The sequence below is a fragment of the Maniola hyperantus genome, chromosome 28 (assembly GCF_902806685.2).
Source record: "Maniola hyperantus chromosome 28, iAphHyp1.2, whole genome shotgun sequence".
Taxonomy (NCBI): Eukaryota; Metazoa; Arthropoda; class Insecta; order Lepidoptera; family Nymphalidae; genus Maniola; species Maniola hyperantus.
In genome coordinates this window covers 3,304,687-3,320,702 of record NC_048563.1, presented here as the reverse complement: position 1 = coordinate 3,320,702, position 16,016 = coordinate 3,304,687, and the positions used below count along the sequence as shown (strand labels likewise).

Here is a 16,016-nt window from a genome sequence, read left to right as displayed (position 1 = left end):
GAGTCAGTCAGTCAATCAGTGAATCAGCACGAACAGCTATATATATATTAAAGGCGGTCACTGAAAATCAGCTTTGGGGCGTCTGGTACCTCAGATATTAGCCATAGAGGTTTGTGTCTGAGGGGCCCGACGTCTCAACACAAGCTGAGTGGCCTACCTGTTCGAGGTGTTGCACTGCTGTACAGGACGATATTGCCTACACCATGTACCACCTATATAAATAATAATAAAATAAAATTGATTTATTTCAGGTTAACATACCCATAATAACAACTATAAAATTAATAAAAGTAAAATACCAATACATAAAATAATTAATAAATAAAAATTAAATTAAATATCTAGTACCTTCTCTCCGGCATTGGTACTGGAACATGTCTTTCACAGCAATGCCGAAGATAAGGACAGTCGAGTCGGGCTGCAATCATATGCAGAAGGGTGTTGGGGCTGTCCCGCACTCTGCGCACCAACGACGCGCACCGCTTGCGTACAGTAGTATAGAAGCAGTCGATGCGCGCGTCCGCGAACATGCCTGAGGCGCTGCAGAATCGGGGCAACCCCAGCAACATTCTGAACGCATTGTTGTACAGGATCCGGAGGTCACTGTATCGTTTCTTCGTGTAGTTAACCCACAGGCTGCACGTGTATAAGGACGTGTATACACCTCGAATAAACATTATTCTATTATATTCTATTCATATTACCAGACCCACACAGTGCAAGCGAACTAATTTCATTATAGTGATGTACATTTTGACATGGTCGCTAACTATGGGCCTCATAAGAAAGAGAGTCACTCAGCGGGCGATGGAGAGAGCTATGTGCGGAGTTTCTCTACGTGATCAAATCAGAGATCCGTAGGAGAACTAGAGTAACCGACATAGCTCAACGGGTTGCGAAGCTGAAGTGGCAATGGGCAGGGCACATAGTTCGTACAACCGATAGACGTGGGGGTTCCAAGGTGCTGGAATGGCGACCTCGCACCGGAAGACGCAGCGTTGGAAGACCCCCCACTAGGTGGACGGACGACATCAGACGAGTCGCAGGGTGCCGCTGGATCGCACGGCGCAAGACCGTAGCGTGTGGAAGTCCCTACAAGAGACCTGTGTCCAGCAGTGGACGTCTATCGGTTGATGATGATGATGATGACATTTTGAGAACTCACTTGCCATTTTTGCTCTAGGTGTCATGTCAAAAGTACAGTAGCCGGCAAGAAATATTGTACATCGACCCTTAGAATGAGATTTCGGCTAGAGCGTTGTCTCCGTCACCTATCGATGTGAGGTTTTGTCGGTCTCAACGACAGAGACAACGCTCTATGAAACCGCTATCTCCTTCTACAGGTCGATGTACAAAATTTTCTACCGCGTACTGGACAAGGAACAATTGACACCGTTGTTTTTTTGTTAAAAAATATTTTTTCATTTTCATGTATATTTTTTTTTCAACTCTACCTTGTTTATTTTCAGATCACCCCATGAACCGCGCCTCAGACGACGACCTAGATCGCAAGACAAAGAACTACGACCAGTGACATCCGCTACACGCACAGACACACATACACGCCTACTGACACACAGACCAATCACACGTTGAACAAACATAGATTTTTATATACAGGTTGTAACCAGAACGCTGGCGAAAACGAAGACGTGATAGTACTGGTGATTACTGATATGATATTGACCACAAAAAAAAAACGCAAAAAAAAATATTTAAGAATCGTGTTTTCTTAAAATTTCACAATATATTGCAAATAAAACATCTGACTGACGATACAGGTAGGAACGATGCGTAGATAGGTGCCACAGGGTCCATGCCGCGTCGTAGGTGGGCATTGACCCGAGTTTTGCACGCTATACATTGCGGGTTTGAAAAATACTAAATCACTAAAACTAAAAGTATGAGGCAAATGGTTATTGGTATTGGATTGTGTTTAGGTAGTATAATTAGTTTTTGCTAGCGTTCTGGTTACACCCTGTATATAATATGATGATATATCTAAAAAATACGTGCGCCCCTTCAATAACTCTCGCTTAGCTCTATCTCTTACGAGCAAAGAAAGAATAGGTACAGTATTCCCACTTTTATAAGTTACGCCGATGTACCTGCGCAGAAACCTTATTTTTGAAAGGTGCGAAAATATCTCAGCCAATCATAGCGCGCGTCCGTTCGCTATTGGTTGTTAACTACGCGCGAATCATGAGCGAGATAGCACGAGTGTGCTGTTCTTGTATTTAAAATCTTAACGTCAAGTAATAAGGTCTGTATTTCATTGTACATTCGGTTTTAGTCGGGCGTTTTCTTGCGCAAACGAATTTCGTCGATACGACTTAACTCGTATAAAAGAGTTAGTACTGTACTCTATCAGTTTTACTGCCGCACTCAGAGTCGCTTAATCGTTATTTAAGTTTAGTTAAAACGAAACAGAGCTATATCTCTCACATAAATCTGTCTCGTTTTAACTCAATCTTAAGTAACGATTAGCGACTCTGAGTGCGGCTGTTAGAAGCGTAAGTTTTCTGTCTACACCAATTTCAACCGTATGTGAGGTTCTTTAAGGCCTACTTTAAGTTGTGCTTGACGCCTCATATAGCTTTATATGACACTATGTTGTTGGTATCTCTGGTCTGTCTGGTTCTGTGAGAAAAGAAATAACATAATTGGGTATTTTCCTACTTTTGAATTTAATAAATATTATTACTTTATTATAAACTAGGATAAAAATAATGCTGCGTACGCTGAAATTTTTTTCCAAATCCAACAAAGATTTACAAAGTTACAGGCATTTTAATTTTGGAGTGGGAGGGTCTTCTATCCCTTTCTCGCAAATGAAAATTTGTATGAAACCGCACGAAGCTACTATGGCATTAGCAGGTGTGACGTCAAACTGCTGTATCGTTATCTCTGTCTAGTCAGAAATATTTAAATGCTTATAACTTTTTTGTTATTTGATCGATTTAATTAGTTTTTTTTCAGTTTACGTCATTATTTTTATCCTAGTTTATAATACAGTAATAAAAAAATTGGAGTCAAATACCCAATTTTGAATTTGTGTTATTGTACTAAAATTGTATTGTACACCTGATCGTGAAAAATTGTTTTGGAAGTTGATTTGATCGATTCTTAGTAAATTTAATTTGGCAAAAAATATTAAAAATACTTGGTTAAATTTAAAATAGAAAATGTTATTTTGTGAATACCTACATGTTTTAAGCTTGTTTTTGTATTGTTTTTTTTTCATTTACTTATTTTTTTAAAAATGTTCTTTTTCAAAAATTGCATTTAAATGACTTTAATATGTTATTAAACTTTAAATATGTACCTACATTTAATTTTTTTTCACTTTTTATAATTTAAAACATGATGTATTCACCAAAATTATATATAACAAGTATTTTTAATAAGAATGAAAAATTTCAAGAATAATAATATTTGACAAAATCGCTGGTCGATTTTTTCGTATATTATTTAGCCTTTTTTTCTTATCACATGTGTGGAACCTACCAAACCATTATATAACGTCTTATATCGTTCATTGATTACATTATTATTAACGTTCATAATATTTTAATTTAACTATCATTCAAGTACAGACAATATTCAGAGAAATATTCAGAGGTTCAATAAATATCGTAAGAAGCGGTCGTAATATTTATAAATTATAATAACAGTGATGGACATTATTGCTACTTTGAAATCATTTTCATTTGTTGAAATTATTATTTTTCTTCACTGTGGTCTCACATGCGATTTTTCACGGAAAGTGATTTTTGTGGGTTTTTTAATCGTAAGTGCGAAAATTCGCTTTCCGTAAAACGTAGCAAGCGATCTGTAGTTAGTAACCTTAACATTAATGATAAATATTGTGGAATCACCAATATTAGCGATATTTATTTGACTGTCTGCTGTAAGAAAAGATAAAAACACACAAACTACAATACACAAGAAAAAAAAAATAGAAACGATTTCTTCTTACTATTTCTTTTAAAAAGCACCACGTACCTAACATTTTTTTTTTAAATATTTTTTCATTTACATGAATAATTTTTTTTCATTATAGCTATAAAATGAAATATCAAATAGTCATTTTTGTGTATTATAGTTACTTGACAAAAGAGAAGAATTTATTGTAAGCGATTTTTTCGTCTTAACTTTTGTTAGTGTAATTTGTTTTTTATTTATCGTGAAGAAACTTTAAAAAATTGTGATAGAAAAAAAATATTCCATTTTTTTTTAGTGTCGCATAGTCTTTTCGGTCGAACTAGTGTTTGTTACCTACTATAAGTCCCGCAAATTGCTATCGCGCTGGAACCATGTCTCATTAACATCGAAATGACGTCATTTTGACGTCATTTGACGTATGTTCAAGTAAAAATATACCATCAGCTCGAAACTTCAGTCTAGCGCTGACGTCACTAAAATGGCGGCCACGTTCATTAGCAATTTGTGGGATTTACTACCCTTTTGACTTCTTAATCGAAGTTGAAGTAAATAAGTAATGTCTTTCGACATTGTCAAGTTGCAATAAGTAATTTTAATAAAAACGATTGAAAACTATGTTTTTTAACGTGTAACATATTTTTATCTGTAGCTTTATTTATGTATATTAATTATAGTTAGTTATAGAATTGTTATAGGTTTAAAATAAAGACTTCTGTTAGTTTTTGTTAAAAATAATAATAAACAATTTACCAACCATCTTTTCGGAAAAAAGTACAAATTACAAAGAAATATGGTTTTTTAGATAAGGTTCCAACTGGAATAGACAAATAGAATGGATGCCTATTCTTCTTAATCTACTTTTGTAACATTACTCACTTAAATGCAAACGAAATATTTTTTACTGGTTTTTTTTGTTGTAAAAATGTTTCTAATAAAATATATTTTATTAAAATAACCACGATTTTTATTTAATAAAATATTAATAGTATTTTAACTTCCTTAAAGAACAATTGTGGCCATCCTCAAAATGTTAAAATTAAAAAAAAAAACACTCATACAGCCTTCTTTAGTTTATGCATAAAGTTCGTATTTACCTATAAATAAAGTTTTAATCGTAAAACGTGTACATAAAAAATTATATGTAATAAAGCTATATTTCAATTAAAGCATTAAGAGTGCTATTAAAACCATTGCCCACGGCTCGGGCTTCCGTTTTGACTATAATTATCAATATTAAGTATTAAAAATTAAATGGCACGCAGAATTCGTCTAGTTGGAACCTTCCAGAATTACCTACTTGTTTTTTTTTTCAGAAAAAAATTTGAAAGACCGGTCATAATATCATAGTGATGTTCAAACCGGTCTATCAGATTAAAAAATATAATAATAATAATAGCGAATAAGTTTTTTATATTATGTCATTTGTGTCGGCAATAATATTGTAATCTTTTTTGAAGACAACAATTTTTTTTAATAAAAATTATGCTAAAATTGTTTTCTGTTGAAATTATTGTAACTATTAAGGAAAGCCTGTCCTGTATAGTCATATTTAAAAGAGATCTATACTAGACGGTGCGATGCCCCGCACTAACCCGATGCGGGCGACGTGCGGGTGTGCGCCGTGTTCCCCCACCTCATACCCGGATTGCCATCTCGACCTGTCGCGTATTAATTTTTCATAATAACCCCAGTATTTTTTTAGTAAAAATGACATTAAATAATAATGATCAAATCAGAGTAACAGTTTAGTTATTTAAAAATATTTGATATTTCTAACTAATATGTATCGATATAAGTATTAATTTGTATCGATATATATATTCAATTGAATATAAGTATATAACAATTAAAAAAAGAAAAATATTGTTGTCTTCGAAACCCCCACTTCTTCTAGTGGTGCATATTTTTTATTCTTAGTCTAGTGCTTCGAAAAAACTAAAAATTAAAAATAATATTTATGTATGTAACATAAGGGACATATAGGCGACGGGTAATGCATTTCACTAAGTTTTTTAAATAAATACTTAGCGTGGCTGTATATTTGTTTTATTATCTAAACCCAGTAGGGCGATTGTCTAAAACCTGCATCAATCATTATTACAATCTCAATTGTTCTGATTGGCTGAATTTGTGCGATTCTTGTTGCAACAATGCATTGTGGCCAATAGTGAGCGAGCATTAACCAATCAGAGATGATTGCGATCGTGACATTGTAGCTGTCAAACAACCGCGGTAGGGCCACTGGTTTGGAATACTCTTCCACGATACGTGTTTCCTACCAATTACAACCCGGGTATCTTTAAAACAAGAGTGAATAGGCATCATCTAGGTAAACGCGTCCCATCTTAGGCCACATCATCACTTTCCATCAGGTGTGATTGTGGTCAAGCGTTTGCCTGTAATGAAAAATTTTAAAAACCCTTTTAATGACCTGCCTGAATCTGAATCAATAAATACATAGAAGTTTAGGGAGTATAAAGGGAATTACACTCATTAAGGGCCGGTTACCTCATCACAGCGTCTTCGCCGGCGAAGACGAGGTCCCCGATTTCTAACGTCACCCGGACGTGGGCTCACGCCACGGCCTCGGGGGCGTACGGACTAACCAACAAAACCGACAACTCCACCCATCCCAATTGAATTAAATTGATTCCATTATAATTTGTAAATAAAATATTCCGTATGTAGGAAGTATGAAGTTACGAACTGATTTGACGATCACCAATGGCGCCAGCACTGGTTAACGTAAACGTAACTTTTTAACGAACGTTAGCGCTAATAAATGCTGAATCAACGCTTTTTCTTTACTTACGTTCGTTAGCGGCATATTTAAAGGTTACGTGTCCGTCAAAATTTGTTGAAACAACCGGCCCTAAGTATCTATCATGATCTACCCAGCGCCGGCTCACTACAGAGCACGGGTCTCTTCTGTGAGAAGGGTTTTGACCATAGTCTACTACGCTGGCCATGTGTGGGATTGTTAGACTTCACACACCTTTGAGAACATTATGGAGAACTCTCAGGCATACAGGTTTCCTCACTATGTTTTCCTTCATCGTTAAAGCAAGTGATATTTAATTAATTACAACGCACATAGTTCCGAAAAGTTAGATGTGCGTGTCCAGGATCGAACCCCCGACTTTCGATTATAAGGCGGACGTCCTAACCACTAGGCTATCATAGCTTATGAATAGCTTAATAAAACGATTTTGATTACTTAATAATTTTATTGATTATAAAAATCTTAATATAATTTACATAAATGTAAAATTCTAATGATAAAGCACATTGAAAAACAAAGAAACAATAATATCCGTACATTTTTTGATTTTCTAACCATGTTAATTTATCACACGAGTACATTGCGACAAGGCTCTTGAATGACATAAACAGAGGGGCGTTGCTGAAGAACAAAGGCTTAGAATATTCAAACAAGAACAAAGGGGACACTTGACGGCAACGTTAGTTCCGATGTTCGCCACGCGCCAAGATAGCCTTGTCGCCCCGTAGATGTGTTAAAATGTTAAATCTAGTGATGCTAACAAAAATGTATTGAGACTAGTCTACGTAAAAGTAACCTAATTAAAAAGTCTATATTTTATTAACCTAATAAATATTAATACTTGACTTACTATATTTTACCTATACTAATTATATACTTAACTTAATTGGAATATTCATTTATTAATAATAATAATAATCATAGAAGTAATAATATTGTGTGCATAATTTTACTGTTTTGGCGTTTATTTCTAACTCGATTTAGAGAAAAGGTCAGGTTAGGTTTTTTTACTGTAGCTATGTATGTACTTAGTGTAATTTGTGTTTTACGTACCCGGACCAGTCAGGTAACGCTTGTTTTAAAATAAATTAAGTTAGACTGAGATTAGGTTAGATAGGGGTAGGCTATAAAAAGTTGGGTAGGTACAAAAAGTGGGAAAGTCATTTGTGGGAATGAGTGTAATATTTTATAATAAAATTCCACGAACAATTTTAGACTTGCCTTTACACAAGTTTAAAAAATCTAATAAAAGTATGCTCATAAAAAAAGCATATTATACAGTGGGAGACTATGTTAATGATAAGAAAGCTTGGATTTGACTCGCTCCAGCAATGCACGGGGCAATTGCTTGTACAGTATGGTATAATAATATTGTAAATTGATCACTTGAAAAGAGCAACCGCCGAGTTTCTTGCTGGTTCTTCTCGGCAGGAACGGCATTCCAAACCAGTGGTAAATTAAACTAGTTGACGATTCAAAAGCACTTGTAAAAGTTTACTTTGATAAAAATATATTCTATTCTATTCTAAAAAAAAATTACAATATTATTAACAAAAATTAAACGTTAAGTTGCGAAAATAAAAGGCAAGGGTTTCAAAACTTGGCCAGCGAATGTTAAGGTTTAGCGAATCCATTCAAACAGGTCAAGGACGCGCAGCTGGTTTCCGTTTCCGGTTACATCCGCCCATGCCATGTGGTGGGCGGTTAGTTGTGATGGTGGGCGGCGGGCGGCGGGAAGCAGCGCACGTGCTCCACGCCCGCCCGCTCGTCGTCCGACGCCAGATGTCGCGCGAGCACGCTGAAGATCTGGGAGTTCAGCACTTGGAAGCGCCTGATGCGGTCCACCATACGTTTCAGAGGCTGGAATACAAAATAAAAATATCCACATCAGGAAAAATCTTATTTAATATTTAAAACAATATCCATACTAAAATTATAAATGCGAAAATGTGTCTGTATTTATGGGCCTTTCACGGCCCATCCGTTCATCCGATTTTGACGAAATTTGGTACAGAGATAGCTTGGATACCGGGGACGGACATATGCTACTTTTTATTCCGGAAAAGCAAATCCCACGGTATTTTTAAAACCTAAATCCACGAGGACGAAGTCGCGGCCATCAGCTAGTTCTCAATAAATTAATGTATCTAATTTTTAGGGTTCCGTACCTCAAAAGGAAAAACGGAACCCTTATAGGATCACTTTGTTGTCTGTCTGTCTGTCAAGAAACCTACAGGGTACTTCCCGTTGACCTAGAATCATGAAATTTGGCAGGTAGATAGATCTTATAGCTGACATTTGGGGAAAAATCTGAAAACCGTGAATTTAGGGTTGGATCACACAAAAAACAATTAAATTGTGGTCATGAACTAATAATTAGTATTTTCAACTTTCGGAGTGAGTGACTATATCAAGTGGGGTATCATATGAAAGGTCTTCACCTGTACATTCTAAAACAGATTTTTATTTATTTTTTGCATCATAGTTTTTAAATTATCGTGCAAAATGTCGAAAAAATACGACTGTAGTACGGAGCTCTCATTGCGCGAGCCTGACTCGCACTTGGCCGGTTTTTATTTAACAATAACCCACTAATGTGACCGGTTTCCAACAGTGTGTTATAATTAATTATGTGAAATTTATTAAGTAAAACTATCATTAGTAAACTTTATTGAAACTTATTAGGTATTCAACATTAAATTTTGTATACGCAAAACCTGAAAGTAGTTTTTTCAGAATCAGTAACAGAATCGATTGCAATCATTTTTACAACAGGGATATATTTTGACCAAAAAATACTTTAAAATCCTGCAAGTTTGAACACCGAGTTGAATGACCGCACGCACCAGCTGATTCGAGCCGCGCGAGCGAGAGCGCGCACGATCGACGCCATCCGTCCCGTTCGCTCACAGCCGCTCGCTTGGGGTGACCATGTTTTTGCGGGACAACGACTCAACACAACAAGCTTATAACTTCGTAAGTTTTCATTAAATATTTTTGAAATTCTGTATATATATTCTTTACGTAAAAATATTCGACACGTGTTTCGGTTTTTGCGTATACTACGACTAACGTTGCACAGTATATACTCACAATGCCTTTAACCAGCTCGTCCTTGCCGTCCACTCGCTGCACTCGCAGGATGTGGTAGCAGAAGTCCAACGCTTCGAAGCGTCGCTGCTGGCCCAGCAGCGCTATGATGGTGCAGCCCGCCCAGTGGAGACCCTCGCCGAACAGTTCTCTGACGAAAGAAGATATGAAATAATACATTTAATGGCTTATCATTAAGTTTTTCTTAATCTTCTTAATATATAAAAGGAAAAGGTGACTGACTGACTGATCTATCAACGCACAACTCAAACTACTGGACGGATCGGGCTGAAATTTGGCATGCAGATAGCAATTATGACGAAGGCATCCGCTAAGAAAGGATTTTTGAAAATTCAACCCCTAAAGGGGTGAAATAATGGTTTAAAATTTGTGTAGTCCACGCGGACGAAGTCGCGAGCATAAGCTAGTAGCTAAATAAATCGATGGTTGGTTTAATTTAATTATAAAATAGGCATGTCGTTTTCAAGTGCCGATGAGTATGGCGGTGCAAGATGATACCAATCAACACCATTAAACATAATACTGTTACGAGCTAGGGGTTCATATTGAAATGCCAGTTTCCGAACAAGAACGTTTATTTACACACTGTACACTAAAAGTCCACAAACAATACTAGCACTAATAAGCACTAAACACTTGTACTGAAACACTTAGGATGACTCTTACTTGTCACTCACTTCAATCGCTCTTAGAATTCAATCGTACTGAACTGAACTTCCTCGGGCCGGTCTGAGGCGTCGCTTATATACAGTTTCCCCACCACCGATCGAACGTTCTATGCTATTCGATGAAACGTAAACAACCCCGCCCCGAAGCTTCCAGCAAGGCAAAAAAAAAAGGTACCTACGCTAAAAGTGATGCAAACAATGAGGTAGGTATTTGTCTCAAATAACATAAACACGCAGGTAGGTACTCCAGGCTTCGAGACTTCCAGTTATTTGTAACAATACTATACGATTATTACATATTAAAGTACATTTATAACGTTACTTTTATAAGCCATAAAAGTAACTATTGAAAAGCAAAATGTAGTACTTACTCTACGGTGAACTGCGTTTCGCCAACGGGGATACAGTAAAGGAATTGAAGGGCTGACCACAACCTGTGAACAAAAAAAATTAAATTCACATAAAAATTCAAATAATTTTACGACCTCTTTTTATAAGCGTCTTCACATGCTAGCTGTCTGTACAGTGCGACAAGGCTATCTTGGCGCGTGGACAACATCGGAACTAACGTTGCCGTCAAGTGTCCCCTTTGTTCTTGTTTGAATATTCTAAGCCTTTGTTCTCCGACAGCGCCCCCCTGTCAATGTCATTCAAGTGCCAAGAGAGCCTTGTCGCACTGTATATTGAATATCACGTGACGTGTGTTACCTGTGAGTGTTTATTAGAATAGAATATGTTCTTTATTCACGCAAACTTTTTACAAGTGCTTATGAATAGTCAGGTAGTTTTAATTTACCACTGGTTCGGAATGCCGTTCCTACCGAGAAGAACCAGCAAGAAACTCGGCGGTTGCTCTTTTAAATTTTTCAATTTACAATGTTATTATACCGTACTATACAAGCTATTGCAGCCCCGTGCATTGCTGGAGCGAGTCAAATCCAAGCTTTTTTATCGTTTACATAATCTGCGACTGTATAATATGCTTTTTTTAGGAGCATACTTTTAACACATTTTTTAAACTTGTGTAAATGTGTGTGTTGCATGTTACCTGTGAGTGTGGCATGTTACCTGTGTGTGTTGCATGTTACCTGTGGAACTCCTGCGTGTCGTCAGTGTGCAGAGGGCCGTGGTGCGCCGGCGCGGGCGGCGCGGGCCACTGCGGCGCGGCGAGGCAGGCGCGCAGTCTGCGCAGCACCACCGCGAATAGAGAGAGCCCGCAGCAGAGGCGCTCGCGGGTCAGCAGGTCTCCTTCACGAGATAGCTGGCTTTGCTACACGAAAAAAATCAAAATATATAAAAGGAAAAGGTGACTGACTGACTGATCTATCAACGCACAGCTCAAACTACTGGACGGATAGGGCTGAACTTTGGAATACTGATAGCTATTATAACGTAGGCATCCGCTAAGAAAAATTCATGCCCTAAGGGGGTGAAATAGGGGTTTGAAATTTATGTAGTCCACGCGGACGAAGTCGCGAGCGTAAGCTAGTTAGAAAATATGGCTTATTTCTACCACTTTATTTTACTATTTAGTTTGACTTTAGCTGCCAGGCGCGAGTCTATTGTTTAAATTCGTAGCGTGCAAAATCTCTAAATGTAAATCTCTCTTTAAATGTAAAATTCATGTTCCGTCCTTTTTTAGAAATAAAACAAAAAAAAAGATGCAGATATTATTTAGTGTAGAGAAATACAACATACTACATGTGGTTGACACATATTACACACGAATAGATAACGTCCGACAATCACGCCGGGCGCCGCGCGTCGTGTACAATGCGAATTTTAAGAGCCTCAATAGCTCAACGGGTACAGGAGTGGACTGAAAACCGAAAGGTCGACGGTTCAAACCCCGCCCGTTGCACTATTGTCGTACCTACTCCTAGCACAAGCCTGACGCTTAGTTGGAGAGGAAAGGGGAATATTGGTCATTTAAAATGGCTAAAATTCTTTAAAAAAAAAAAAAAAAAAATGCAGTACGGGGCGCGGTGCGGGACGCGAGGGCGGACAGATGCGCCCGACTGTTACGCGAGCCAGTCACGACTGGCAAAGGGCGCGCCACTGCGCATCGCCGTTACTTTAAGAACTACAACTATAATGTGTAGAAGCTTTATTTTTAAGAATATATTTTATGTAGAAGCTTGAGTAAATTTTGCATATCATAATTTGTTTGTATATACCATCAAGACCTACACTACATAATATCTGTCACGGCTGTATCATATTGATCCCATCAGTCAAAACCGCGGCGCGTGCGCGAACGGACTCCCTTGAAAAAGGACCCCGGATGAGTTCGAAACTAGTCGGGCTGAGGTCGACTAAACACGTGAGTACAGCCGGGACAGATATTATATAGAATCGAAATCACTCACGGTAGTTTAAACGCTAAAATACAACATAATCGGCGCCAATAAAAAAAAAAAAAAAAAAAAAATCTTCATACTACGAGCGACATATTGCGTGGTTTCTGTAATCGTGACAAAATACTTCTTTCTTTCTTTCTTCATTCTGGGCTGGTTTCCGCACTTAAGGTGACGCAGGACGCTCGACCGAAATTGGCAGCGCACGTGGGTAACATGTTTGCTTTTCACTTGACATTGTATGAGAAAGTTGAGAGGCACGATGATTTTCACCGAAATCAAACGCGCGAAAAGGGTTTAAGAAGAGTATTTTTGAGAAAAAACTGCTGAATTTATGTTTGCAAAGTAAAGTTATTTCAAGTAATGAATAAATAAACTACGTCTAATGATAAATTGTTTTAGAATTTTCATATCCCTAATCTTATTTATTTACATCCAAAGTTGTCATTAATTTAGTGTTAAAATAGGAATCTTTTGAGCCTCGTAACTTTTAAATCAATATTTTTTTCAATGTTTTATATATCAATAAACCTAGATAATGACGAGATAAATCGATACAATTCTTAGTTTTGTGCGTACAATATCGAATATTGTTGTAATTTCCCTCCTACGTTTGTATGAAGAAAGCACTGAACTGAGTCCCCTTAAACGTTTCCGTCTGTTGTGCGTGCATCGCCCCTCCCCGCCGAAGTCTTCACTCCAGCCATCCAAGCTCGCTCCAGAAGCCAAATAGACCGCCCAGGTTGCCGAGGGCTTCATGGGCTTTGAAGCCCAATAAATACTTACTTTAGCAGTGCCATATTTCTCCACGTTTTGCACGATCTGAAGCGCGGAGTACTTCGCCTCCAGACGCTTCTGTTTGGTTTCTGGTTTCTCACCCTCTGAAAAAAAAATCGTTTTTAGGGTTCCGTACCTCAAAAGGAAAAACGGAACCCTTATAGGATCACTTTGTTGTCTGTCTGTCTGTCAAGAAACCTACAGGGTACTTCCCGTTGGTCTAGAATCATGAAATTTGGCAGGTAGGTAGATCTTATAGCTTAGGGGTAAAATCTGAATCCTGTGAATTTGTGGTTACACATCACACAAAAAAAATTAAATTGTGGTTATGAACTATAATTAGTATTTTCAATTTTCGAACTAAGATAACTATATCAAGTGGGGTGTCATATGAAAGGGCTTCACCTGTGCGTTCTAAAACAGATTTTTATTTATTTTTATGAATCATAGTTTTTGATTTATCGTGCAAAATGTCGAAAAAATGCGACTGCACTACAGAACCCTCGATGAGCGAGCCTGACTCGCACTTGGCTGGTTTTTCCCCTTAAAAAAGAATATTAGCCAAGTTAATTGCTTACTAATATTCCCCTCCAATTAAGCGTCAAGCTTGTGCTAGGAGTAGGTACGACAATAGTGCAACGGGTGGGGTTTGAACCGGAGACCTTTCAGTTTCAGTCCGCTCCTTTATCCGTTGAGCTATCAAGGCTTTACTTTACTTTGTACATTACTTACCGGCAGTATAGGGTCGGGGCAGAATATTTTGAAACGGAGCTGCGTGGAGCAAATCTGTCACCTCTTCTTGACTCAGAGCCTGAGAACGACCAAATATGATTAATCGAAACCAAAATAAACAAGCATGTTTTATCAACTTTCATGTTTGCACTATAGGACGAAAAAAAAAAGAAAAATCACAAGGTAAATAAATAAAAGGAAAAGGTGACTGACTGATCTATCAACACAAAGTCAAAGTCAGATGGATTCATTCAAAATCCATACTAATATTATAAATGCGAAAGTGTGTCTGTCTGTCTGCTAGCTTTTCACGGCTTAACCATTCAACCGATTTCGACGAAATTTGGTACAGAGGTAGCTTGCAACCCGAGGAAGGACATAGGCTACTCTTTATCCCGGAAAATTTAAGAGTTCCCACAGGATTTTTAAAAACCTAAATCCACGCGTACGAAGTCGCGGGCATCAGCTAGTAGGTAATAAATTACTCTTTTCGATTGTCAGTTGTTGGATTTGTAAGATATAGTGGTGATAATTATTACGCAAACTTAAAACTAAAGCTACGAGCAACAGCACAAACTACTGAACGGATCGGGTTGAAATTTGGCATTCAGATAGCTATTATGACGTAGGCATCCGCTAAGAAAAGATTTTTGAAAACTCAATAATAATAATAAAATAGTCATTTATTTAGGCAACTTGAACCCATTTGAACATACATAAAAGTAAATACAAATACAAATGTACAATTGTTGAAAAAAAAAAATATATCAATCAATCCCTAATCGATCCCTAAGGGGGGTGAAATAGGCGTTTGAAATTTGTGTAGTCCACGCGGAAATAAGCTAGTTAGGTATATACCTGTTCAATAAGCATGCAGAACAGTATGATGTTCCCCAGCTCGCGGAAGGCGTGGAACAGCTCCGTGCGCGCGTCAGGGTACTGCACTATGTCCGTGAGCTGCGCGTGGTAGTAGCCCAGGACCCCTGCAACAAGGACAACCTTCATGGGACGTACCTACAGCAGACGGCTAAGTCTAAGTGCGCAAAAGAAACTCAAGCAGGCAGGTGCAGAAGAAGAAAAAACCTTCATGGAATCTACTTCTTTTGTCTTCTCATTCAGCATGTGGTAATTGCCCAGGGTTTCTAACCAAAATCATAAATGACGTCTGCCCTTGGCATATTTGGTAAAAGAAACCAATCAGCTGACAAAAAAAAACTAAAGAGTTTACATAAATCCTTCCGTCTGTCGTAATTGCGCAGGTTTCTTCTCCCATATCCAGAAGGACGTTGACCTTAGACAAATTTAGTTTAAGAAACCACTTCTCTTTTTAGAAATATTCAGGAATTTACTCAAATTATTTGCCAGTAGTAATAGGCTACTTGACAATTTTTTAAGTTGGTCTTAAATGGTTAATATTTGTCCTATTATATCAAAAAAATTAACACTATATTTTTTTGCGCCCTAAAAACCGTAAAACTTTAATTTAAAAAAATATTTTTCTTAGACAGGTGAAAACACTGTCGGCCATGTTTGGAAAACACTGTCGGCCATGTTTGGCCGATAGATTATCTGTGCTCTGACGTCATGCATTTGTAAACAACAGTATAACCCTGTGGTTATACTGTTGTTTACAAATGCATGACG

General features: G+C 37.5%; 2 protein-coding genes across 8 annotated transcripts in view; one reads left to right on the top strand and one right to left on the bottom strand.

The window, feature by feature from the left end:
• LOC117994871 (segmentation protein cap'n'collar-like) overlaps positions 1 to 5,981 on the top strand; it is a 155,891-nt gene extending 149,910 nt beyond the window's left edge. For 6 of the 7 annotated variants that reach the window (XM_069508484.1, XM_069508482.1, XM_069508480.1 and 3 more), the window contains exon 22: positions 1,470 to 5,981. In XM_069508484.1, the coding sequence (XP_069364585.1) occupies positions 1,470 to 1,534 (65 nt within the window). In that variant the 3' untranslated portion in view covers positions 1,535 to 5,981. The remainder of the gene's footprint in view (positions 1 to 1,469) is intronic. The other variant, XR_011238395.1, reaches the window with a different exon arrangement.
• Positions 5,982 to 7,159: 1,178 nt separating this feature from the next.
• Positions 7,160 to 16,016, bottom strand: part of Cyfip (Cytoplasmic FMR1-interacting protein Sra-1) — a 28,674-nt gene continuing 19,817 nt past the window's right edge. Inside the window, exons 22-28 of the mRNA XM_034983036.2 lie at positions 15,231 to 15,355; positions 14,373 to 14,451; positions 13,650 to 13,744; positions 11,595 to 11,776; positions 10,878 to 10,940; positions 9,821 to 9,968; positions 7,160 to 8,587 (exon numbers count right to left, since the gene is read on the bottom strand). Coding sequence (XP_034838927.1) covers positions 8,432 to 8,587; positions 9,821 to 9,968; positions 10,878 to 10,940; positions 11,595 to 11,776; positions 13,650 to 13,744; positions 14,373 to 14,451; positions 15,231 to 15,355 — 848 coding nt within the window. The 3' untranslated portion in view covers positions 7,160 to 8,431. The remainder of the gene's footprint in view (positions 8,588 to 9,820; positions 9,969 to 10,877; positions 10,941 to 11,594; positions 11,777 to 13,649; positions 13,745 to 14,372; positions 14,452 to 15,230; positions 15,356 to 16,016) is intronic.